Source organism: Streptopelia decaocto (assembly GCF_964273445.1).
Source record: "Streptopelia decaocto genome assembly, chromosome: 6".
Classification (NCBI taxonomy): Eukaryota; Metazoa; Chordata; class Aves; order Columbiformes; family Columbidae; genus Streptopelia; species Streptopelia decaocto.
In genome coordinates this window covers 20986931-21012471 of record NC_138660.1, presented here as the reverse complement: position 1 = coordinate 21012471, position 25541 = coordinate 20986931, and the positions used below count along the sequence as shown (strand labels likewise).

Sequence of the window (25541 nt, the reverse complement as noted above, 5' to 3'; positions counted from 1 at the left end):
CAGGAGAGAAAGATTTATTTCCATCTCTTGTCCAAACTGCCAAAACACAAGAAGTTATTCAGGGTCCTAAAAAGTCAAAGTTTAGCAGTAATATCTATCTAATTTTATTTGTGTATATATATATGTGTGTGCGTGTATACATACATACATATATATAAAGAAATGTTAGTGTTCATTTCATTTTGCTGCTTCAGAACAATAAGGCATCTTCATGCTAAAACTGTCTGTAGGATTACAGAATAACAATTCAGGAAAATACTATGTTTGATCCTTAAGTATTACTGGAAATTAATATTTATTGTTAAGATCTTATTTCTTTTATTTTCACAAGGAAGCTCTTCTTTATATATATTCTAAGCTATGCAGCTAATCATCCCAGTTTGCTTAAGCACTACCACACACAAAAACAGGAGTTTAAAACACCACGTGAATTCAATAAATTTTTGACTGAGGTACTTTCCCCTCAATTACAAGAAACAGCTTTTGCAAGAACTTTACATGAAGAAACACCAGGTGTGTCCACTTCACACAGTACAGACATCAGTCATTTAGTGGGTTTACTGCTGTGTTATGCAATTTAAGAGGCTGAAGCAAGTCACCTTCATTCTTCCTCTCACTCTCTTCTGTGTAGATATTATGATGTGCAATGTAGGATATAACAGAATCTGGTATGAGATACTTTACACTTAATCCTCGGCACAAGGCAGAGCGTATCTGTGTTGCACTGATTTCATTCTGAATCCATTCTTTCACCAGAAAGATATTGTGCTGAAATTGAGTTAAAAGGTCTGATTCATTGATGTACTGAGTAGGGTCAGAGCCAGCACGGCTAATGCAGACCAAACCAAACTTTTCCACTATTTCTTTGATGTGTTCTTCCTTCCAGAGATTGGGTGTCTTAAAAGTCTGTAGGAAATCAGCTCCACAGAGCAGCTTTAATTCTGGTAGAGCTGGAAAGACAAAAGGAAATGGGAGATTTCTATACTTGCTTGGTTTTCTAGGAAGCTTATACTTTAAAATGGTTTTTAACTTGGCACTTTTTTTTTCAATCATTTATCTTTACTCCAGTTTTCTTTTAAAAGGTTGCAAGAAAAATTCAGCTTGGATTTATGTATCTGGTCACAATTACTTTATCTCCTACTTCATCACTCACAGTATATAAAATATTATCTATACAATGTTAAAGGAGAATTATTCCTCCACTCAAGCAAGCCAAAAAGGGGAAGAGGCAAATAAAGAAGAAATTATTTTAGCACAAAGACTAGACTTAGTTGAACCTGGCCTACACCATCCCAGTCTGTCCTGCTTGATTTGCTCAGGTATGTGGGACCAAGCCCAGGCAGCGACACCCTCGTCTGTCGGGCTGCCTGTCCCTCAGGGAGCAGCTGCCCCGCTGCCCTCAGGGAAAGCATTTATTCTCCTCTTACAGCCCTCACTACATACCTTCCAACCCCTACAACAATGGTGCCAGGGGTACTGCAATGCACCCTCCTGTGCTCTGAATGCAGTATTACTACAGCAGGACTGTATGGGACAAGGCAGTCTTGAAACATGCCTGACAGAATCATCACAGACTATCCACATACTTAAAAAATAGTTCTGGGTTTTTTTAGACTTTATAGTGTCTTTGGTAGGAAAGTGCAGTTCTTGTAACAGCCCTCTCCCCCATAAGCTATCCAGTAAATTTTTATTTTGATACCCACAACTGCAAAGTTGAAACCTTTAGATTCAATGCTCTCATCTCTGGAACTTGAGCTAGTACAGAAGTACCTGCAAAAGTTGCCTTGTGATCCCTGTGTGGACCAGGGCTACAGGAAGAATGTCCCAGATACTTCTGACAGTTCATGAGCAATGAGACACCAAGAACCTTATGATTCATACAATCCTGGAAGCTCTGTCATGCTAAAGCTGATCTCTTCTGCATCATCCCTTCCAAGCTGTCCTCTGCCTATCTATTTCTTCATGCCAGTTCCAATATTCATGTCTTTCCGCTCACAGATTCTACTCTTCCTTAGCAGTTCCCTGTCCTCAATTCCAAGGTTCAACTGTTTCCAGTCTCCTGCTTTCACAGCTTGCTTTTTATTTAACAGCAACCTCCACAATAAAACAGTACTCTGTCCCAAGATGTATTAGAGCTAATATTACACTAGAGTTTTTATAGTGTTGATGGGTTCCTCCAAATGTACATGCATTGCAGTTCTAGGTTACGGTAAGATAAATTAACAGATCAGAGGCTTTCCAAAAAGGCTGTCAATTTTACAGATGTATCTCTGCATATCCCCGCATCTTCTGTGTCAATGAGAAAAACGTGTCTTTGCCCTTTCAGTGGCATTTTGCTAAATGATGATCTGCAGCTTCCACTATAGATAATGGTATAAAACCCAAATGGCTGCTGCAGTGGTCCATTTTTTTTAATAAGTACAATAACCTTGATTACAGGCCATGATATGTCTGGATCCGGGAAATTTTTGCTTGTTTTTGATTGGCATAGCTCAGTCAATGGTGGTGGACAGAAATGAATGCCAATTCTTTGAAGTGTTGTTCAGGGAAAAAGGAGAGGGCAAGCTAAAGGAGAAATAACTAATAACACAAAGAAGTAGCTGGATTTAAGGTCTAAGTAAGGGAGACTGCTGTTGCAATATGCCAAGGAGAAGCATTCAGCAAGGTTGTTCATGTAAGGCAACTGAGACTTGAAGTGCAGGGGGATTCAATTACAAATGAAATGAAGACAATCAACCATCTCTTGTAAGCAGGAGAAGCAACAATGCATGTGAACCTATATTGGGTGAATTAAGGAGCGATGGCAGATGCCTGATATGGAAAAAAAGAGAAAAATAACTCCATAGTCTTGTCATTTTAATCTTCTTCCTGAAGGAATAGCACAAATAAGTTTATTAAAACTGCAATCATTTGTTTACATCTGTCCTCAGTGAACCTTTTCATTTGCAATGTATACTAAAGTGACTTCATCATTTGATGTGGAAAAAAATCATGAGGTTCAGCACCATGCAAAGAAGTCTTACAGTTTAGTAGGCATACCTTTAGTCAAAAAAGAATCTGTTATGGAATTTTGCCATTGCTATATTCAGCCATCAAGCTGATCTTTGTGAAAGTTTTCATTAGGTGACTGAGCCTTTCTACGAACTTCACAGAAAACCCCAGTTCAACAGATTTCATTGTTGGGAGTGGGTTTTTTGGGGGGTAGCAGTTTCCTGCCATTAGAAAGTTCGTGATAATCAACATTTATTTATGAGAAATGGGAGCAACTGTAGTCTGCTCTAGAGTTCTGAGTAGCTCTTGGTCATTCCCCATGCCCCATGCCATACCATGCTAGTGACCCAAGGAAGTGGGAAGAAACCGTTCCGTTCCTTCTTGATGGGCCACATGTTTAACATAGCCAAATCCGAACTACTGCCCAGTCAGTCAAAACGCTGAAGGCAGAAAACGTAACAAGAGGATGCTAGCCTTTATTGTTCTTTGCAGAGAGCTGCCAGATAGAAATAAAAAAAATAAATCCAGCTACTACATACTAGCAGAGAAACCTACTTCTTGCCTGTCCTCCTCCTCACCCAGTTTTTGCTATGCCTTTTGTTTTCAACCATAGGGGAATCCTGTGATGAAGACTGATTAATTCTAAACTGAGAATCTTTATTGGAAAAGAAAGACTAGCTCTAACATTTGTTTTCTTGACCGTTTTTACATAAAATGATATAGAGCTTGAAATAACTACAGAAAATAATAGTCAAAAGATTTTTTTTTTAATGGAAAACTAAAAGAGTCTTTATTACTTTCACTTTAATTTTCTTTAGTATGTAAACGTGGAATAATCTGATTTGTTACTTGCCAATAATCATCAACCACATCAGACACAAGATTGCACTGCAGTCCAAATGCCTTGAGACCTTTTTTCCCTCTACCATCTATAAAGATACAACAACTTATCTTTTGGAAACTTTGGTACAACCATGAACAACCTAAACATATTATTCATGTCCAAGAAGTGCTGCAATACCACAGGAAAAATGTAATGTATCAAAAATTTAGCAGCATTCTAGCAAATCATAGGGCTAGGGAACATGACAGAATAGGAAACCCAAAACTGGCAGTGTTTCCAGAACCTGCCATACTTCTGATGTCAACAGAAGCTTTTCTGTCCAGAAATGCAATAAACACCAATGCATCAGCATCGCTGCTGTGGTGCCCATATACCTTGTCCATTGTCTAACACTACAATTACAATTCTAAGCAATCCCTATACTTTTTGATATTTTTTATTCATAAATACTATGCTTTGCAAGACCAGCAGGGCCGCGACATGTATCTCTGACACAGCTAAAAAGATGCTTATAAAACCTAGAATTAATACAACTCCAGAATAAGTCTCCTGCCCATGTGGGAGTTACTACAAAACAACTGCACCAGCTGGCATTTAGCACGGCTTGGTTTTGGCAGGTAGCTCCTACCCTCAAAACTTACCAGCTACTATGTTCAACTTTTTCATCAATTAGTCTAGTCTGGTAAAGCTGTGTTGTTTTTAATGCTAAACAAAGAGTCTTGTTTACAGTTATGAACCCACCTGAGTGCTGGTCAGAAAGGGAATCCTCTGTAGATCTTTCTATGGGCTGTTTGTTTTTCATTATTTCCTTCTTGGACTGGAGCAATCTGAGTGATTCATTGTAATGGTGCCTGCATTTAAAATAAAGGCTTCTGTGTGAGGTAATCCTCTCAGAGATGCACAAAGCGATTATTTGGCACTTTCAGATTCAAGAACACAGTCTGCTTTTATGCACTTCGGTTTTGAATACAATTTGTTAAGAATTTAGCATATTTATTCTACCATGAGATTAGTATCAACATAATTAACATTTTGCAGAATTCACAAGCAATCTCTGTGATGACATTCTGATTTTAAATTCCTTTTTGAAATTCTACCACTATGGCAATTTTGGTAGCAACATTACATTTAAAACATCGTGGAGGTTTTTGCTAGAAACAGGATTAAATCACGCTTCAATCACTAGATCCAATTTCTTGATTCATTCTTCACAATGCTATTTCTATTATATAATATGCACTCACTTTTCAGGAGAAGACTCTCTCTCATCCTCTTCTCCACAAAATCATGTTCCCTGAGTTTTCAACCTTGTGGTTTTCCATTTCATTTTAATTAAATAATAAAAATCTTGATAAACTCAAAATATACAATTCTCATAAGATTTTTGACATCCACTATGCTTCTACTTTTACTGAGTTCAGATCCATAAGGCACCCAAGGATCCTTTTGTCATTTTTTTCAGGTTTCTATTAATTTATTCTTTTGCTGCTCCTAATCACTGGTGCCCCACTGCAATACTGGTTCTATTACCTCATGGTAGTGGCCCCTTCTTTGATCATGAGGGCAAGTGCCAGTTTTAGAGCCAAACACCTAAACTTCCTTCCTTCCAGTCAGCATGGCCTTGCCTGTTTACAATAGTCCCTGACTTGCACCATCCTGAGTCAAGCTCAGGCATTGCTCATATTCGCATGAGCCAAAGTCATTTCAGGAAACAAGCTCACGGTTAACCAGGAGAGGCAGACACAGACTCCAGCCAGTGTCCCATCTCTGTCAAGTATATATATAGCCAAAGTGGCTGTCAGGTCTTATAAAACCAAAGATTATGAGTTACAAGGTACAGTCTGAATTCGGTATTTGTATAAAGCCAAAGATAATGCTTTGAGTGTCTGGCCTAAGGAATGAATTTATAGTTTAGTGATTTATATGTACACTCTTCAAATCATGCAAATACTTGTAGCCACAGGACTAAGTTGCACAAGTGTCAAGAACCTGCACCTGGACCGGCTGCGTAACTATTGCCAGCAATTTTTGATGCTCAGCCATTGGCTAAAGAAACTGCATAGACCAGAGGTGAGTGACATATGGTAGTAGAGAGTAGGTAGCAGTAGCTTGGCCTGTGCCTTCCTACATTTCTATTTTTAATCCTGCCGTGTTGTAAACAGGCTGATGCTATGTATAGTCAAGTACACTAACTTTGTATCAGGGACTGACATTCTTGGGCCGTGATTCAAAAATAAGAACTCTTGGCAAAGAGCTCACTGCAGGACTACTGTTACAAGTACTGCAAAATCTTAACTGCCAAAAGGTCTGTTCAGCAGGTGTTTCAAGTGCTGGGGCAGGGACGGTTCTGCTATTTTAAAGATACACCAAAAAGCTCAAACCAATCTGTCATTTTCCGAACTGTGTATGAAGCTTTGAATAACTATACCATCAAATCACAAGCACAATTCAACAAAAGTTGGGTAAGATAGATCTTTGCCAACTCTCAATAAATTCATAGTATATCTGCACCACAATCAAACCTACATTACAAGAGGAATTAATGTAGTTCTTTGGTCACTCACAATACTGTTTTCTTGTCTAGGAAGAATATTCTGGAACAGCAGCTAAGTGGGAAATAGCTTTATCATGTTCCCTTTTTTTCTCCAAAAAAAGCCTTGGGATAGTCTCCAATACTCATACTCAATGTAACAGGCAACTAACAGCACTGCCACAAGTGGGATATAAGCTTTGTTGCTTAAAATTCTTTTGTGTCATAACTATTTGTGAGCCTCTGCAAAATCCACAAATTTTGATGAAATGTGACATTTTCATCGCATTCAGGTAGAGCTAGTACTGCAGGAAAAGGTCATTCATGTGTCTCAGGACAGAACATTCTACTACAGTTAAGTGTACAATTCAAAATACTGATAAGAAGAGACATTTAGGTACAATAACATTTTTTTCCTTTTGCCTTGCAATAGCAAAATCTCTTTTCTATTGGTACTAAAGTTTCCTATCTGAGGGAGCTTATAGTGAAGGCAGCAATTGGTTCTTGGTTCTTTGACCAGGGAAGAATCTGTACATTAAGCATCAACACTTGTGAAGAAGCACAGCTCCACCACAAACCATAGCCTGTTTACATCTGGTAAGGATCTAGCCCTAAAGCCATCTCTTTTTTTAATATTCTTGTATGATAGTTAAAATAAAATATAGAGTCAAAATACCTACATGTGCTATTTCATCAGGATGCTGCTTCCCACTCAGGGGACAGAGTTCAGCATTAGACTATAGCACTGGTTCAGCTCACTAATACAGGTCATCATTTGGGAAAAAATGATTTAATCTCATTTCTCTCCTTAAGAGACATTATTTTTAACATGTTGTGAATTTATTTATAAAATGAGTGTCATACTCTGTAGGCAGATAGGAAGTTTGGCTGTTCATACCACACTGATACTTTCCCTGAGCAGAAAATTATACATACAGGTTTCATTGACTGTACTTCTTATGCTAAAGGACACTGAAGTGGATTTACAATTTACAAACCCAATCTTGCAAGTAGTACTCACTGCAGTTGGAGCTGTGCAAGATCAAAGCCTGTGTAAGTAGGATCACCTGATCTGTAAGTTTTGTGGCTGTTTCTTTGGAGGATAATAGTTTTACAAAACTGAAGTCTAGGAGAAAAATCCCATACCTGACCAATACTGCAGGACAAACCTTTTGGTGATTTCTCACACTGGAATATACAATCGTGAATAAAGAAAAGAACACTGAAGTTTTCTGCAGAGACAGGGTAGTTTTGCCTAGTCTTCTACTCAGCCCGTGCCTATTCTGCTGCCTGGAGGGAAGAGGCAAAAGAAGCAACTGGATGTCTATGTTCACTCAGCTAAGCAAACAAAAAAACTAAAAGGCTCCACTAGTTGTTTTGCAAGTATGTAGGGTATTGTTATGTATGCTTTTGTAAAGTAACAGGTCTGGGTTTTAATTGCTTCCACATAGAGCCACAAGAGCTTTCTGGGCTGTTGTTGGAAGGCACATTTCAGACCCTTAAGCTACACAAATAACTGTTCCCAGTTAGAAAGTAACCTAGAAAATGCTGATAGAAATGAAGAATCCTTGATAGTTCTTACAGCCCAGCTTGATTTCTTGAAAGATATCCGTGAAGTCTTACACTTTCACAATATCTGTTGACTTCTGTAGCATCTGTGTTTCCAAAACGTGGCTAGCACAAGAAGTTTGTACTTTCATACCTTGCCCCATGATGCATTTATTACCAAGAACAACCATACAGGAAAAAGGCACATTTCAAAGTCCTTACATCAAGTTCACAGATACTGAACAATTTGTTTAATTTTTCCTTCCAGCACAAAACCCCAGCAAAATCAGTGATTTTGAAGAAAACATCAGCAGTTATGGGCTTGGGTTTAACTTGCCATTAGAGTTAATAAGAAAACTTTGCAAGAATGTGTGAATAAATAAACCTGCAGGCATAATAATGCCAACATAGCTAAACTTGAATAGGGATGATCCTGAAGAATAGGGTTGTTTATGAACTCTCTTACTTTCTGATAAGATATCTATATTACCTGCTTAGAGTTTTAAGAGAAATAATGTGAGAACCAAAAACTTTTCTGCAGAACTCTTTCAGTGAAAATAATTTTGCTAGACCCTTTCTTGGCAGAGGCTTTCCACATGCATCTAACTTCTTAAAGGGCACAAGTGCAGTACTGTAGATTACTGCAGTGGTCCAGGGAAAGCCTATCTGCCTTGCACTAAGAGAGGAAAGACTTCAGATGGGGAATACTGACCACACAGCCTTTCTGATGGGAATTTTCATTGCTCACAGTTCTAATACTTTATCTCATAGCAGGTGACGCCATAAACAGACATGTTCTGCTTTGCTTGGGTGTTTTACAGGAGCCAATTCTATGCATTGATGTGGTAGCCTGACAGATTTTTATCAATCAGTAACTTCACAAAGAAAGGAAAAGAAAATGTAGTTACCTTAATACTTTCACTGTCTCTGTCCATGTCTCCTGTTCACTCTCCCATGGATCAACTCGAATCCAGTCAGATGTCTCCAGTGCTATTTTAGCCATCGCTATTCGGTGCCTTGCTGAAACCAAGCCTTTCTTCCTGTAGTCATCATTAACAGGAGACACTATGCCTTCAATCACCTCATATCTTCCTTTTGAAAAACATAAAAGAAAAAAAGAAAAATAAGTCAACCTCACAGAATCTTGACAATTTAGGGTAGACCAGACCTTGGGAGCTCATCTAGTCCAACCCCTCCAGACCACAGTTAACTTCAAAAGGCTATGAACAACTTGATCTAGGTATTCTTTTTAATACAGAAACAGTAAGTTAAAAAATTAAAAAGCAGCCTTCTTGTTCCTCTGTGAACTGCTCACAATTACTATTGATATGTTTATCCTATTAGACAATTCAAAAAGGAAAGCTGGATGAACATATAATTTTCAAGCAAGTAGAGATGTTTATAATTTATGATGCATACTATCAAAATTGCTAGATATAATTAAGTTTTATATTCCGATAAGTACAGCTTTTATATAGCTAGAGCAATGGATAACTTAACTGACCGCTGCTTTGTTCTTAAGCATTTGACACTTTTTATCAAAATCTTTGTACCTTTTCATTGTGTTAAAGCAAGAACTATAGCATATTACTGCAGCTGTGATTAATGTGATTCAAACAAATCAGAAGACTCAAGAACAAAGATGGGGCTAATGGAGTCTAAAATGAGGCTTACAGCACTATGGTCCAAACATCAGCTTAGCAGCCATTAAAGGCCCCTTCTATCTGGCTGATCATGCTAATTAAATTTGAAAATATGCCCATATTTTTCTACTCCTGTGACATAATGCAATCATTAACACAACAAGCTCTTTTTGTTAGACTTTGCAGTTCTGGCCTGAAATCAGGCAACAAAAATGTAGCTCTCATTTTAATAAATCAATAGGGAAATAAAGAAAAAAAAAGCCCTTTATTTCTAATTCAATTGTTTCAACAAAGAAACTTAAATGCATCAAGTTCCCTCTATTGCTTTGTAATGAAAATGATGCCTCTGGAGTAATAATTTCTGATACTGGCAAATGACAATTTAAAATTCTAAAATACAATTAAGTAACTTCACATTTATTTTTATCTAATAGGAGAAAATTTTCAAAAGAACTTAAGCAAGTTGGACTTTAAAAAGTAGCATTAAGATTCTCTGAGATTTACAGGTCTGTCTCCTGTTAAAATGTCAGTCCAAACAACCCTCTGGTTTTAAACATTCTAAACATTTTAAACATTAAACATTATTATAGGCAAAATGGTCAATGGAGCAAGATAAAATTTTCCAGAAACATACAAAGATGTGTCTGTAATGAAGTCCATCTCTTGATCTGAAATTGGAAATAATTTCACTTGACTTATGAACAACAATTATTCTCTACTTAGATAATATAGAATGCTACAACAAATTATCATTTAAACAGAAAAGAAACTAAAGTTTCAATTAATTAATGTGTTACCCTTATTAAAAGGTTTTTCTTACATAAGAATTTTATTTTGCATATTTCAGTTCATTTCTTTTCAGTTTCTACAGGTATAAATTGTTCCCTTATGTATTAAATGGATATATTTAATGAAAAACTTAAGATTGTGTGAGATCATGCTAGGTAAGAATGATTGCACCCCTGCCATATCCTTGTGAGTTGTAAAGATTTCTGTCTCTAATCTGGCCTAGAACTGCATAAATTGGATAAGAGCTTCTGATACCATATCAGCTGGTTCCAAAGCAGAAATGAAACAAACTGGAAGTGAAAAATCAAGATTGCTTACACTTAAGGTACTAAAAGAGAGATACATTAACTGTTTGAGATTATACACAACAACAAAGTGACTGAGCATTATGCAAGCATGATGCACATGAGAACCTTCCACCTAAAAATACAATTTTTAACACTCAAAACATAGGACAGTATTTTATTACTGGCTCTAAACAACTTGTGTCCTCTTCAATAATTTAAAAGTTCACCTATTCAAACATGGCCCTCAATTTTGGCAGGTGTGCAAAGAGGAAATCATTAAATTCTGCCATCTTGGGGTGTTCTTTTAATTTCTACTGCAATTTTCTTCTCTGTCTCATAAATTACTACAAGTAGTTTCAAAGCTTTCTTGGTTCAGAATTATCTTCAAATTCTATTTATTTGGAATGCTCTTTGTTTTCAACATGAAGTATGTTATTATTTTTTTGTCCTAAGTATGTGTAAAAATCCTCCAGGCCCTTAAGTTCCTTTGTATTTCAACATATACATACCAAAAGCATCATAACATTTCCTGTTGCTATGAACCCATATTCTCTAAGAACAGCTCAGGATAACTGGTAAGAGAGTTAAATATAACAAATGTAATGAAAAAAAAAAAAAATGTCCCTTAAACATGTCAAAGTAGTACTATTAAGGTGAACAGGTATTTAGTATTCTGTTATAAAGGTCACTGTAAATTGTCACAAACACTAACACAAATTGTAACGCTGAATTAGTTTATCAATATTAAAGCAAATTTATCAAATGCCAATTTCATATAAAATTGTAAGTGTACTTTGGCAGGGATTTTAAAGATTCATTTCTTCTAGTCATAAGTCTGGGATTTACTATTAGAAACTATAAAAAAATAAATAGTAAAAGTAAACAACCACTATAGAAAACCAAATAAAATAAATACTTCCATACATTTAGCTCTCGCCCACTTCTCAACTTCCTCTCAGTGCCACAGGAAAACACACAACAGAGTGGGAAGCCTGGCAGCTTTATGGCGTTACCCTACCCAGCGAGCAGGAATGACCCCATTGCTGCTTTCTGTCATCTCCAGAGCAGGTTGCAAGAGGATTTTATGCCTGAGTGCTGCTTTATTTCACTCCTTTTGCAAGATGCTGTTAGATAAGCATTATGAAATAGTACTGGTTTGGCATAAACAAAGTTTCTAGAAACTTTACTCACTGCTGTTCAGTGCCTACAAAACATAAGCCTCTTTTGCATCTCTGTGACAATTGAGAATTTTGCACAACTGTTTATCCAGCCTGATTCTTTATATAAACTTACTACCCCAAGCAGTATCTTCTAGATAAGAGTACATTGGTCATAAGTAATGACTATCAAAAGATGCATGTTTCATGTTAAGTTTATGTCTGGAAGATTTTATGTTTTCATTTGACTGAAAACATCAGATGAACCGACACACTTATTTTAATGAAGTTTGGTATCTTCCAATTGAATCTCAAAAGCTTAACATAAAAATATTACAGATGTATGCCAATTTCATCTCTAGATTACTATGAAACTCCTTATCATTCAGTATTCAGCTCTCTCACCTGATCCTTTATAACAGAAAAACAGTTAGACTTGGTGGTAGCTTCTATGACATCAATTACATGTGATGCCAACTCAAATACGCAAATTCTTCCTTTCTGCAGATATGGACGTTAAAGACCATATACCTCTCATCCATAGGGGAAAAAAATATCCAATACTCCCTCCCAAAACCACATCGAAACACCATAGAACCCCAAAGCAAAACCACCGAACCAAAAAACCCCAAACATCAAAAAACCAACCAACCAACCAAAACCAAGCCCAAACCATTCCAAAGCCCAAACACCAAAAAACCTCTCACTCCCCCTCCCACAAAACACCCAATCCCCAAACCCCCAAAAAACTCCACGAACTCAAACACCAAATAAAAAAAACCCCACACTGAAAACCAACCAGAAAACCTCCCCAGAAGCCCCACACACCTTAACCAAGGTCACAGCTTTTAACTCATCAACTAAGGTTTCTGTCCTATGTATGCAAAGTCCATAAGCATGAGCCAAAGAAAATTCTCTGAGCTTTATATTTTTTTCTGGAGATTGCCCCAATTTCTTTTTCAGCACTGGATGAGAGACTAACTTCAATATATTAGTGCATTTAATGTGAACAATTGCAGGACACAGGATTGCAAATTTTTGGTTTGGGTTTTGGAAAGTTTGTGCAGGAATAAGCCTATTCTCTGCTTCATTAAGCCTGTTCTAAAGGCATTGTCACCTACTTATCTAAGATTTAATAAAATGAGGCTGATGAACAGTTTAAATTTTACTGCATAGTTTGCACATAACATCAAACACATAAATAACAAAAATCACTTTGACTGCTGAGGAGTCAGTCCTCTTTTGTAAGGAAAGTGGCAGCTATTTCACAACACAAAATGATGTAAAACTTGCTATCAGAAGTGAACAATGCTGGAAAATAGTTACAATACAATCTCATGTTCTAGCCATTTAAGAGGCAACAATAGCTTACATGAATATCAGTTTTCATTTTTTCACTGAAACAACCACTGGCACATTTGCTTTTATGCATATGGTTAGTTGACTGGATCATTTAATTTCTTTAATCAGTCTTCTGTGTGTGACTACACACACATTAAAATCACATGATAAAACTCTTTATTTGAGTAACAGTCATGGTCTCCCTTGAACCCACAAGAAATCAGCAGTTGAGCTTTCAGAACGCTCAGCCTACTAATTCTAGGAAAACAAATAAAAGGATTTTTCATTGTTCCATTTAAACCAAAATGTTCATTTTATTTCTAGGTTATAGTTAACTAGGGTGGAGGGGGGGATATCTAACAACTTTGTTCAGGTGCCATGCAGGGGAGAAAATGAAAACAATACCATCAGCTAATGACTAGATACAAGTAATCCCAAAGATCTGAGTTGTTCAAAATGGCTTACAGACTAAATATCAAAAAGATACCATCCTATGCTTACCTACGCATGACATGCATGTCGAGATTGCCCAGCATGAAAAAGGAAAAGAAAATAGGCAAGAAATTTCTTCATGTTCAGTCACCTTCTGCGAGGCAAAATCAACAGAAGGAAAATCAAAGGGTAAACAATTCAGCAATCATGGCATTGAAAGTCAACAACAAATACATCAGAACAGTAATGGACAGTCTTTTAGGATAACTCTCCATAGGATGGATGACTTTACCTTCACCACTTCAAAGTGCCTGAAAGGTGCATTCACTGAATTAGATGAGGTGTGCAAAAATTGTAGTGACAGATGCCATATGAGTACCTAGAGAAACATAAATCATATCCACCCGGCTGAGTGAACTACAGGCCCTGAAGATGCAGATTTACCTCTGTAGTCAGACAGCCTTTCAAATACACTGCAACTTCAGGAACTCCTCCAACAGCTGGGGAACTGAGCATGCACGATCAGTCCTCAAATAAATGCTGGATGATCTCCACACACCACATCTATAATAAACATTTCTTATTAGGACCTCAAAATACAACTTCACTTCTATAGAATTCATTGGTTTTGGACAGAAGGTAGGAAAAGCAGTTCCTTGACAGCTATGAAAATGAGCATTTCCTCCAAAAAAGGAAGGCTAAAAACACCAACTTTAGAATAACAATGTGAATAATACAGTATTGTAGCTCTACTCACAGGACACCTTATTCTGAAAGGCTCTCATCCAAGCTGACTTTAGCCATGTAACATGACTGGGAAGCAATGGTTCTCTTCAGAGATGCTACGAACCAGATTACCAGGATTCCAAAGTCAAATACTGGGTATAACCCCAAAACCACTAGAAGCAGGGGATGCCCACCCCTTGTTTCACTGGGTTTTAGGGTAAGCAACAAAACTTGTGGAACAGAAAGACATCTACATTTTTTTCCACTTAGAAAAGCATTCCTTAAATTCAGAAAAAGGTTAGGACCTAAACTGTAAGCACTGATAACAGTATTCACAAACCTGAGTTTTGTGTGACAGAAGCATTTTCTTTAGGGATGTGGTATATCTTGAGATGTCTTAAGATTTATGTTTTTATTCCTTTGATTTACACCTCTGCAAAGTTCACTCTATAGCTTTAATTCTTTCCGAATGTTAAGCCACACATGCATCCCTCTTCAAGTGTCTTTCAAGAGTAGAACCTAATACAATTAACCAAGAACTGCTCTATTTAAGCAAGCACTGCTCTAAATCTTGTAATTAAAAAAAAAAAAAATCAAATATTTGTTTCCTTTCATTTTTTAAGTTCAGTTAATTTTAACTTATGTCTGACAATATTTATTGCTGATCTGATCTTATTCCAATCATATATCTGTATTGCTATACACACTACCAACACAGCAGGAGCAAACCAGGGTTATTTTGTGTTGTTTTCAAATTGCAGTTACCAGAACTGCTGCAGGAAAACAAATTGAAGTCTGTGTTGTTACAGTCTGTTTCTATCCCTTTCTTGAAAATATCAGTCCAGAAAATATCAGATGCAACCCTTGAACAACATAAACTTCCAAATTCCCAGGGCTGGTTAGTGACTAATTACTCCTTGGACTTCTCAGCTCTGCTGCCCAGCACTGCATCTGACACAACCCATTGATTGTGTCACATTTTTCTCAAGTTAATAACTTGTTGTCCTTCACCTCCCCCTTGCATCTGTCTTGTCACAGATAGAAACATCTTGCCTTTCATATCCCCCTCCTTTGCCTTCTAGCCCTTTTGGTCTTATCTAGAAACTTGGTAACGTAAGTATTTTCCACTGGCAATACTTGGGGAACAAGGTTTTAAAAATCTTACATGGATTGATTCTAGTACTATTTCTTTGGACTTGGGTCAAATGGGAAATACAGTCAAAGAGAAATAAAAGCATATGGCCTTAGGTATTAACAGACTGGAAAGGCATTTGCCACAGTCAGTGCAAGTTTCAAGAAACAATTTTAAAGCAAGGGATTGAATCTGAGAAAATTCTGGCTATGTGTGAGGATGCGTAAAGAGTCAAATGCACGAGACAACAATTCAGATAAAGAGAGTCTTTAGAATTATTCAGTCACACATAGCTACATCTGTTGTATTTAAAAGACAGCATGACAAGATTTGTCAACTGACATTAACAGAAAAAGCATGAATTACTTGACGTGTGGCAATGAAACTGCAGATACTGCTGAAAGTATCAGAAACTCAATAAAATTCCCTGCCTAAAATAGTGATGTATGAAAAATAAGATTAGACAGCGTTTGAAACTGAAGTGATATGCAAAAAGCTGGCAGACAGAATTACTGGAGATGTCAGTCAGGATGCACATCAGGGAGAGTCACGTCATTCATAACAGTAAAACCTGACTGTGAAGTCAACTTCAGCCAAGCTATTGCACAACTCATCGTTTCTGACCAATTTCTGATTGAGCAGAAATACTGAAGTAGCACTGAAGTCAGTCATTCTCACAGCCCAGGACACATCGCCCCTCATGCTGGTTACTTCTTCACTCATGCTAATTACCTTTTCAGGCATCCAATGTGTCTGTTACCTCAGAATTGCACTGTTCTCACTGAGAGGAAATCAGTGTGAATATAGCAGACCACTGCCTCACTTCAAACAAGCTTTAGTCATGTACAGCCATTGTCCTCCAGCCCCGCTGTCAGCTCCCAGCCTGCAACTAGTGCTTCTGCTCAGCAAACAATCTCCAGTTTCTCAACCTCCTTCCCTGGGTAACAGCAGAAGCGGAAACAGGACTAAAAACATGAGAGAATGACCAATTAATTTCCTGGGTGGGGATGGTTCTGCCATAAAACAGGCATCTAGAATCGATCATTTTTATAACATGTTTCTAATCCCGTCTGTTTGAGAAACTGTCTTCACCCTAGCAAGAAAGACCATATACCAGATTTGTGTATCCATACATATAAACATATATATCTACACTTACAGTTACCTTCAAATAAAACTACCTCTACTTGCGATGGGGAAAGCTTCCACAAGCTAATTGAGGATTCTTGCTTTGCAGACATCCTGGTTTAAGCATTCACACTGTGCAGTGATGACAGTGTAGGCAACCCAGACATAAATGAAGTCCCCTCTTTAATGCATGAAGGCCTTATACTAGTAAAACTCCAGACATTAATCTAAGAAGTCAAAAGGCAAGTTACATCCTATCCAGAACTAAGCACTGATGTTAGAGAAGGGCAATGTAATGCACAACTTTCATTGCAGCCTTTTAAAATTTCATTTTCAATATGGTTTGCACTAGACTTGTTTAAGTAAACTGCTCCAAGTAAGGGGTGGAGTCTTGTTCCACAGACCCTGGACCAGACCAGACAATGAATCGTGATTCAGACAGGATCATAATTCATTTCCCAATGCAATCCTTCCTTCAAGGTAAAGAAATAAATTACTGGACTATAACATAGGACTTAAACAGAATTACCAGTTGGTCGTAGATTAACTTTCTACTCCTTGCACACCTGGGCAGCAGAAGCAGTTACAAAATTACAGGGAGAAAAGCCAAATCAAATCCCTTTTTAACCCTTTATTTCTAGTCCTACAGGAGCAACAACATCATTGTACAGTTACAGGACAATAGAGACTCATAGAGGCAGCCCTCAGAGTAATTGTGTAGTTCTTCCTCAGGAACGTCAAAGTATTCTCATAGTATATGGCAAGCATGTAGTTGCTGCTTTTACTGCGCAGCAGTATCAGTGGATTACCAGATTCTCTCTGTCTCTCCCCACAATTTGACAGTGAAATTCCTTTTACTGTTGTTTTCTGTTCAAGTTCCTACTGAACCACCTCCCTAGGAACTTCTCTGTCAGGTTCCAATAAACTACAACTCCCATCCAACATCTTCCAGAAACATATGTGTGTATTTTAGCTGCCAGATGAAAAAAAAAGTAAAAGCCTCAGCAACTAAGTAGTTGATCAAGCTCAGAGTTCGGTGCATTGCAGTGGCTTTTCTGATTCTTCCTTAAGTTCCTGATGTTACCCACCTTTCTCTTTTGTTTCCAGAACTTGCTGGCCTGCTGACATCTAGTTTTTCTGATCTCCTTTATGAGAAAATTATTTTGCTAGGGGAGATGACTTGTACTCTGGTGAAGACGGATAATGAATAATTAATGTTTCATCTTCTCTCCAGTTTCAGCCGGCTGTCAAAACTGCCAGCTGTAACACTTCTTCATATTAAAACACGATGTATCATAAAAGCATGAAATTTGAACATAAATGTTTCTTCTCAGTTTCAAAATTGTTAAGCATACTCTTTCACAAGGCTCAGCCTGTTCCATGAATGTGATCCTAAAACTGCTCATAAAACTTTCACTTTATTTGCATGAACACTCATTATGATACTTGTTTATGTACTGAACAAAAAGAAGAGGTATAGCTAGACTTTCTATATCGAATATGCCATGAAAGCCTCATACTGAAGGATCAATAAAGAATATTAAAATTAAGCCAGCTGTAAAGTGACAGCTTATCTATAGCAAGTGTTAAAAGTATTTTTTCCTTTTCGCAGTAACCCATCGTGTGTGTGTGACCTTACTGACCTGTTTGGTGCAGGTGGTCTCTAGCCAGCTCAAACAAACGCATGTGCATGTTTGTGATGGGGTTAAAGGAGCCACAGGCTAGAAGAATGAGAGGTATCCTGCTCTTCATTCTGCAATTGCAACACTAAAACTCCACCTTAAAGAAAAAAAAAAAAAAAGAACAATAATTTAAAAAAAAAAAAGAAAAAATTAAAGACAAACTTGGGAAAGAGCAGAATGTTCATTGTTCCTCAAACTATAAGGAGCACTGTTTTCAGAAGTGTGTATTTCTAGAATGCTAGTAGAGAAAGTATCAGAAGATCACTCCCCTGTATCGTCACAGCATACAGGAAGGACTAGCTCAGAAACACATGTGATCTTTGATATTCATTAGGAGTGCATCAACAAATGGCTAAAAACATTTACAGAAATTCATACTGTTATTAAAAACTGTCAGATTTTTTGCATGTTTATTATTTTCAACCCACTTTCATCAGAAAACAAGGTTCTGTCCTTTTGTCAATCCCCTATTCATAACTTTGGAACCTGTGGGCCTGCTAAAAAAGCAGATTTTTTTTTTAAGTTCTTACAATGGACCTTTGCAACATATGACAAAATCCCACACACAACATCCAAACCTACAGGTCTGACTCCCTTAGAGGTGGGTGGCAGTGGCTGATGGGCAGGCAAGCAGCCGGCAAATACTTCTAGCCAGATTACCAGTAATTGCCTGTATAGTTTCTTTGTCAGATGGCAGAGCAGGTGATGGTGGATCAAGGACAGGGAACAGCAGGGAGGAGAAATTACAGCTCTTACAGGAAAACACTGGGAACATTAAAAAACTCTGAATAGGGTGAATGGGTAGAGACCAACACTGTTAGGAGTCTTGCAGGTGCATTTATAAACAGCCCTTATACAATTTAGTTAAAATGTCAGAGATATCAATAAAAGTGCAGCAGAAATCAGTTTAAGTTAGTCACTGTGCTTGGAGCTCCTTCTTTACATAGCTCTTTTTACAACTGATCCAGAATATATCCTGCATGATAAAAACAGTTGTGTCCCACATACATATCTGTGAATCTGATATTTCGACAGGGCTCTCTTCTTTTCCTAGGATTTGAAATATCTACAGTGCTTCCACCCATACATAGACCATACATAGACCATTCTCTTCTCTTCCCCTGGCCTCCAGCCCTCTCCATCAATTCTAACAGTCTTCTTGCAAAAGACACTTGCATCCCAAACTTCAGAAGTCAGTCTTGGGTTATCAGATGGAATCTGGTACGGATTCTGTGCTTTGTTTACCCAAATTTTCCATCTGCAGTGTACCAAAGCACTGTCGATCAGAGCCTACCTCTTGCTGTTCTCAGTCCTTATATTCCCTTCCCCCCACACCCCGCTTTTTCTTGCTTAGAAGAATTTAACAATAATGGTTAAATCAATGTCAAGTTGATGTTTTATAGCTGCCAACTCTATCAGTTCATTTACGGAGGATTTATAACTCTGAAGACTAGGACTGTACCATTTAGTAACCTTCAGTGCACCTAGAAACGTGTTTTAATATTTTAACTTGTGACATGTTGGCAGTTTGCTAACTTTTTATAGAGAAAATTCGTTGAAGCATATGTGCTACCTGTACCTTGACCATCTAGTACTGAATACACATATTTAGATTATTTTATAATGTTTTCATTTTAGTTTACTTATTTCTCTTATCTCCCATCATGCTAAGGGAGATACACTGGGGAGAAAAGACTTGCCTGCTGTAGAGCTGTTGAAAGTTAGCAACAATTTTATAGTCTACAATTGCAGCAGCTGTAGGAAGCACATTTCACAGCACCCGCTCTCTTTACTCCGATTTACTATCCCTGTATAGACACTAACAAACCCATACGTGAAAATTGTATGCAAACTTTACAGGTTCTTTATTCAAAAAAAACAAAGTGTTCTTTTGTTCAATCAGCAATTCCGTAAATGTATCTTTGCTGTATAGGGAAAGGTCTTTTTAGCCTTGAAACAGGTAGCAAAACATTAGCATCTGTGATTACCTGAAAAAGAAATTGTTGCTAGAATGTCAGTGTTCTGCTATAGTCCCAGCTTTTTGCTACATTCTCTTGCCATAGATAAGTCAATGCTGAACTCTCAATGATAAATCAATTAATTCCAGACTAAGAATTTCCTAGAAGCAGAAATGTTTTACAGTAATAACTACAATGATGTTGCTCAGTATCCAGCCCTGCAAATGGGTTTATACAATCTTTTGTGACAACCTAAAATCAATGACACAGTCATATAACTTTACCCAATTGCCAAGCAGTGTCAGTCAGCACATCAAACAAATACGTGTTTAGGGGGAAAAACAAATTCCCATTTTTCTCTATTATACGTATCAATAGCAGGTCTAGCTCTTACATCTGCTAGCTGATGGCTCTGACATCCTGTCTTCTGTTCTGATGAAGTGCAGTTTACATTTCCTTTGGTGTTTTCTTTGCCATCTTAAAAGTTATGAATGGAATGATATTATTTTTTAAAGAAGCTTTTAATTCTATAGACCTCTCTATTTCTCACCTGAAACAGATCTGTTGGATGGTTTGATTGCAGCTCTTACTCATCAATACCTCAGAGACCCCAGGGAAAGACTTCAACCTGTAATTCTTAATGATAACCAGACAAAGATGGCAACAAAGACAACAACAACGAAAAATCAAACCAAGAAAGTACTAATAGTAAACATGTAGTAGAGGCATTTCAAAAGATGTTTTTATACATATACACCCCCCACCACCATATAAAAAAATATTTATATACATAAATAAAAACCAAAACAGCAGTGTTCTTATTCCTACTATTTCTACCTAGTGTATCCTAAACTTACTCAACAGGTATAGTGTAACTTTTAAGATTTCAAACGAAACTTTCTGATTTAGCTGCTATCTCAGCTGGTATTAATTAACTAAGGGTTTATGATCACTATATCACCATCCAAAATAACAGGAAAGAAAAAAGAGTTTTAACTGTTTTTTCTGCTAAGTTGTCGTTAGAAAACAAACAGAGGAGAAAACTTTTAACAGAAGAAAAAGCCTCTTGACCTGCTCATCTGGCGTGACGCAGTAGCCGTCACACTTCCTCCAAGTGCTACAGCATCCACGTGTTCCTACAGTGACAGGCTTCTAGGAATATTTGGTTCAGTCATACGCATTTTACCTACACACGTGAAGCAGACTGTCCTTTACTAGTTTCACCAACTGAATAGAAACTACAAACAAGTCAGTGGCTGTGCTGTTATCAGGCATTTACTGTGTGTGCTCATTGCTCCAGAGGAACACATTTCGATTTCATGTGTTCCATAAAAATAAGCCATTAAGCCAGTCCCGAATACGTCAATAAATTGCCTCTCTTCCATATGGCCAATAGACCAAGAAAGCAGTAGTTTATGCATCACTTTAAATATGCTAATAGGAATTTGTACCTATTAGTTGCTGTATGTTTGCAAAAAGTCACCCATTTTTAACATCAATAATGTACTTTGTTAAATAAATAATCTGTGAATAATTTGTTCCCTAGCAATTGTCCCTACACAATGCACATTCCATTAATAGTGCCCCAGAAAACAAAGAAGTGTTTCCTCCTATTGCTGCTCCCGAGTCTAGCTAAAATACAAAGTACTTTTGAAAAATTTGTGCATGGATAATTCAACTGCTGATCCAGTCTTGTTGCAAGGCTGTAAAAAGAAATCCCAATTAAGTCTAACATGTATCTTGATCTCCAACAGCAAAGGAGAATTAAAACTGCACCATGCACACAGATTGGAAGGGGAAGAAAGGACAGAGTGCAACATCTAAAAGACAGCCACAACCGAGAAAGCAAACTTTCTCTCTGCTGTTTCCTTGGTATTCAACTTCCAGGAGTACTGCTATGTAATGATGTTATCAGTCAGCAGAAATGGCCATCACTCAGCCTTTCTAGAATTCAGCTCTTTATCTCTGTGATTCCACTTCCATAACTGGAAAATCACAACTAATGTTCAACAATTTCAGAGGCTGGACCCGGCTTCGCACATACCTTAACTGAGGTGAACACATCTTTAAATAATTTACTTACTTCATGTCTTCTCCCTAATTCTCAGTTTTACAACTGTGACATACACAGGCAGTATTTATTTTGAAGACATTCCTATACTGGTATCACCCCTATTTTAACAAGCATACTATATGCATTACAAGGAACAATGCATTGTTCTGCGCATGCAATTTTAGCAGCTTTTCTGTCCTATACAACAGCACTGTATACCTTCCCAGTACATTTAGACATTGATTAAGCACAGGCTCCAGAGGAGAAATGCAACAAAAAATTCCAAGAACAGACACTTTGTTTCACATCATTTTCTCAGCATTGTCTTTTGAGTTTATGAAGTGGTATTCTTAACAAATTAAATTTTAATAGGAAAAATCCCAAATTTTTTCTTTGACATTCTCTTGTTCATAATAATCAGAAATTTCAGATGTTGGTGCTAAAAGAGACAAACCCCCACAATTTTTCATCTACTGCACCTGCTAAACTCTAACTCAAGAAGCAGAAACAGTAAATTGTATGGTAACATGTTATATTAAGTATTCACTACCTGGCAAACCAGTTTCAAGTCCTCAGTTTCTTGAGAGAAGAGGAAGAAAATCATTGAAAAGTTACATTTGTACTGAGGCTCTCCCTGCCTGCTCATAACTGCTGTACCTCTGAACCGTCTTCATATGATTGAAGCGATTTGCTGCTGCCTTGCTTAAAAATGACAAGATTTTAGCAGTCTGCTCTGTTATTAAGTGTTTGCTGCATCAGTACCATGTCTATGTGTGCACCCCAAAGGATCAAATCATTTGACCTGAAATCCCACTTGGAAAAAAATCCACAACTGTATTTCAGAATTCTAAAGAAAATGTTTATAGTGTATTAAGGAAAAAAAATTGTTAAAGCAAGAGACACATGCCAACTGAGCTACGAAAACATTTTTTTTATTGATGTGATTAATAGTTTTAATAATTGCCTACAATATTTCTACAGCAAGACCACACCTTCTACTTCCTACTAGCTTAAAAGCATTTGACAGAAAACTTGGGAATAAGTCAGTTAATATATTATTATCAAGCAGTATTAGTAAGATTTTTATGCTTATTTTAAGAGCATAGTAATTGGCTTGTTTTCTAAAATGTAATTCTGGTTTTAAAAAGAAGCAACCATGTTTGATTTTCACATGAAGTCAGTAAACTCTGTAAATACATCTCCTGTCAGTCCAGCTTCCCTCCTGACGTGTCAGACACTGCCTTTTGTTGTACTTCTAATCAGTAAAAGATAACACATTTTTGTTATCTTTGCTGTCAATCTTCAAAATTCATAAATAATAGAAGCAAATGAAAGCACAGCTCTGAACTGAGACTGAGAACGTTTGCTGCTTTGGAATATTATAGATATTGTTTTTAATGATGAAAGAGATGACTTAAAGAATAAGGTTTGAAGGAGACAAGTTACAGTACATTCCCATCTCGTGCAATAACTGTGTCTGGCTCCTTCTGGCGAGCGCTTCTGAGTCCGTGTGCTCTGCCCCAGGCACACACACAACAGCCCTGGCCAAGCAGATGTCTGCCTAGAAATGCCAGTTACCTGACATGTGAGCATCTGGAGTTTAGAAAGCTTTCAACATTATGATACATCATGTGACTACATACACGAAGGCAGATATCTTCAAATGAGGAGGCCACACTTAAGCTATATAAAAAAGGGTTTATGATGGAAAAATAACTATAATTTCCATCAGAAAATTCCTGCAAGCTCTTTTTCTGTTGCCTATATTCCTACAATATGCCAATAATAGATGATATTACAGATTACCATAGTTAAGTTCTGCTGAAAGTCAGTAATTAGAGCCATATCTGATTAATTATCAGAAGCACAACAGAGTGCTGAGCAGTGCAGTCTGATTCATGAGCTGTTAAATTAATAAACTGGAGGACAAGACACTGATTCGTGCCCACTGCAAGGCAGGCTCACCCTTGAGGTAAAATTTCTGCGAAGAGCAGAAATAAACTGAATCCTAGCACAGGATAAAAGCATTATCTCCTCCTGTGAGGGTGAATCTAGAGTAATTTAGATGAAATTTAGATTTGAACAAGTTCAAAGCTACATACATCCATTCTTTACTGGGCCACATCATTACCTCCTATAAATTCATGTGGCTGCACTGAGCCCAGCTGAGTTATACCAGGTGTCATTAAGGATGTTATGGCTGCAAGACACCTTTTCAAAATTAGAAAATAAGAAGTACACTTTAGTACCTGACCCAAATCACAGCAAATCACAGAACACAAATATCTGTTAAAAATATGAATGGATATCAGATTTTATCACGTTGTAACTAATGGGAGTTACCGCCATAACAGAAGTTACTCTAGTCAGTAAGTTCCCAACATCTACTGTCACTGAAGTCAATCCTCCACAACAGTGACAAATACTTACCTGTATATCCCCACCTTCCACTTCAGTAATGAACATAACATAAATATCTGGGTAAGAGAAAAAATGAAAAAAGTATAATCGAGGGTGACATTTTATTTGCTCATCAGAAAGTTACTCACCCCAGCCAAGAAGAATTTTACAAGATGCACATAAATAATACACATAGCCTAATGTGACACACTAATCCTCTAAAATAGCTTTTCCAGGGCCACATGATGGATCACAGTATTGTTAAACTACAGTGACTCGGGTGCATTTAATTTCTTTGACTTTCATTGGAAAGCCATTAACAAAGTATATGATAGGATACATGATTTTCTATCAGATTCAGCATATCAGAAATATGAACTTGTCCCTTTCAATCCCCACAACAGACTTCAGAAAATACAAGTCCCATAACGGTTTGTAAATCAGCTTCAAAGAAACCCCCAAACCTCATCGCCTCCAAGCTCGTTGCAGTCTTCACTAGAGCAGCAGCTTACACAACCTTATAAAAATCATCCAGGCTTTTTTACATGTATCTGTGAAAATGGCCCAAAGCACAACAAATACTGTATTTAGTAATGCATAGGGTTTGCTTGCTTTAGATAGAAGATCAGCTTAATTTGGGGTACTCGCCAGTTTTTCTTCAGCTTTTTCCAGGCAGCAATTTTCCCACAAACCACAGCATAATGCTCTTATTCTTTCTCGGTGTTCTCTGGGAAATTAATGGAATGCTCCCCATTTTGTACAAAAGGCATATCATCCCACACAGAGCTCTGTAGCAGTTTCATCTGGTTACAAAGCCAATGATACTATAGCAACCCAGAACTACCTGAAAATAAGTAAAAAAAGACCAGCTTGGCAAAACAGACACACTCAGTGTTTGCT

The 25541-nt window shown here is 37.3% G+C and overlaps 1 protein-coding gene across 4 annotated transcripts in view; it reads right to left on the bottom strand.

Annotated features, from left to right (window-relative positions):
* Positions 1-25: 25 nt before the first annotated feature.
* The window catches only part of NMNAT3 (nicotinamide nucleotide adenylyltransferase 3), a 28785-nt gene continuing 3269 nt past the window's right edge, over positions 26-25541 (bottom strand). The window contains exons 1-6 of one of the 4 annotated variants that reach the window (XM_082057132.1): positions 18192-18322; positions 14007-14126; positions 13632-13716; positions 8822-9005; positions 4577-4686; positions 26-950 (exon numbers count right to left, since the gene is read on the bottom strand). In XM_082057132.1, coding sequence (XP_081913258.1) covers positions 541-950; positions 4577-4686; positions 8822-9005; positions 13632-13716; positions 14007-14078 — 861 coding nt within the window. In that variant the 5' untranslated portion in view covers positions 14079-14126; positions 18192-18322 and the 3' untranslated portion in view covers positions 26-540. Of the gene's footprint in view, positions 951-4576; positions 4687-8821; positions 9006-13631; positions 13717-14006; positions 14127-16152; positions 16336-18191; positions 18328-20738; positions 20825-24671; positions 24719-25541 lie in introns of those variants that run through there. The other 3 variants (XM_082057133.1, XM_082057134.1, XM_082057135.1) reach the window with 3 other exon arrangements.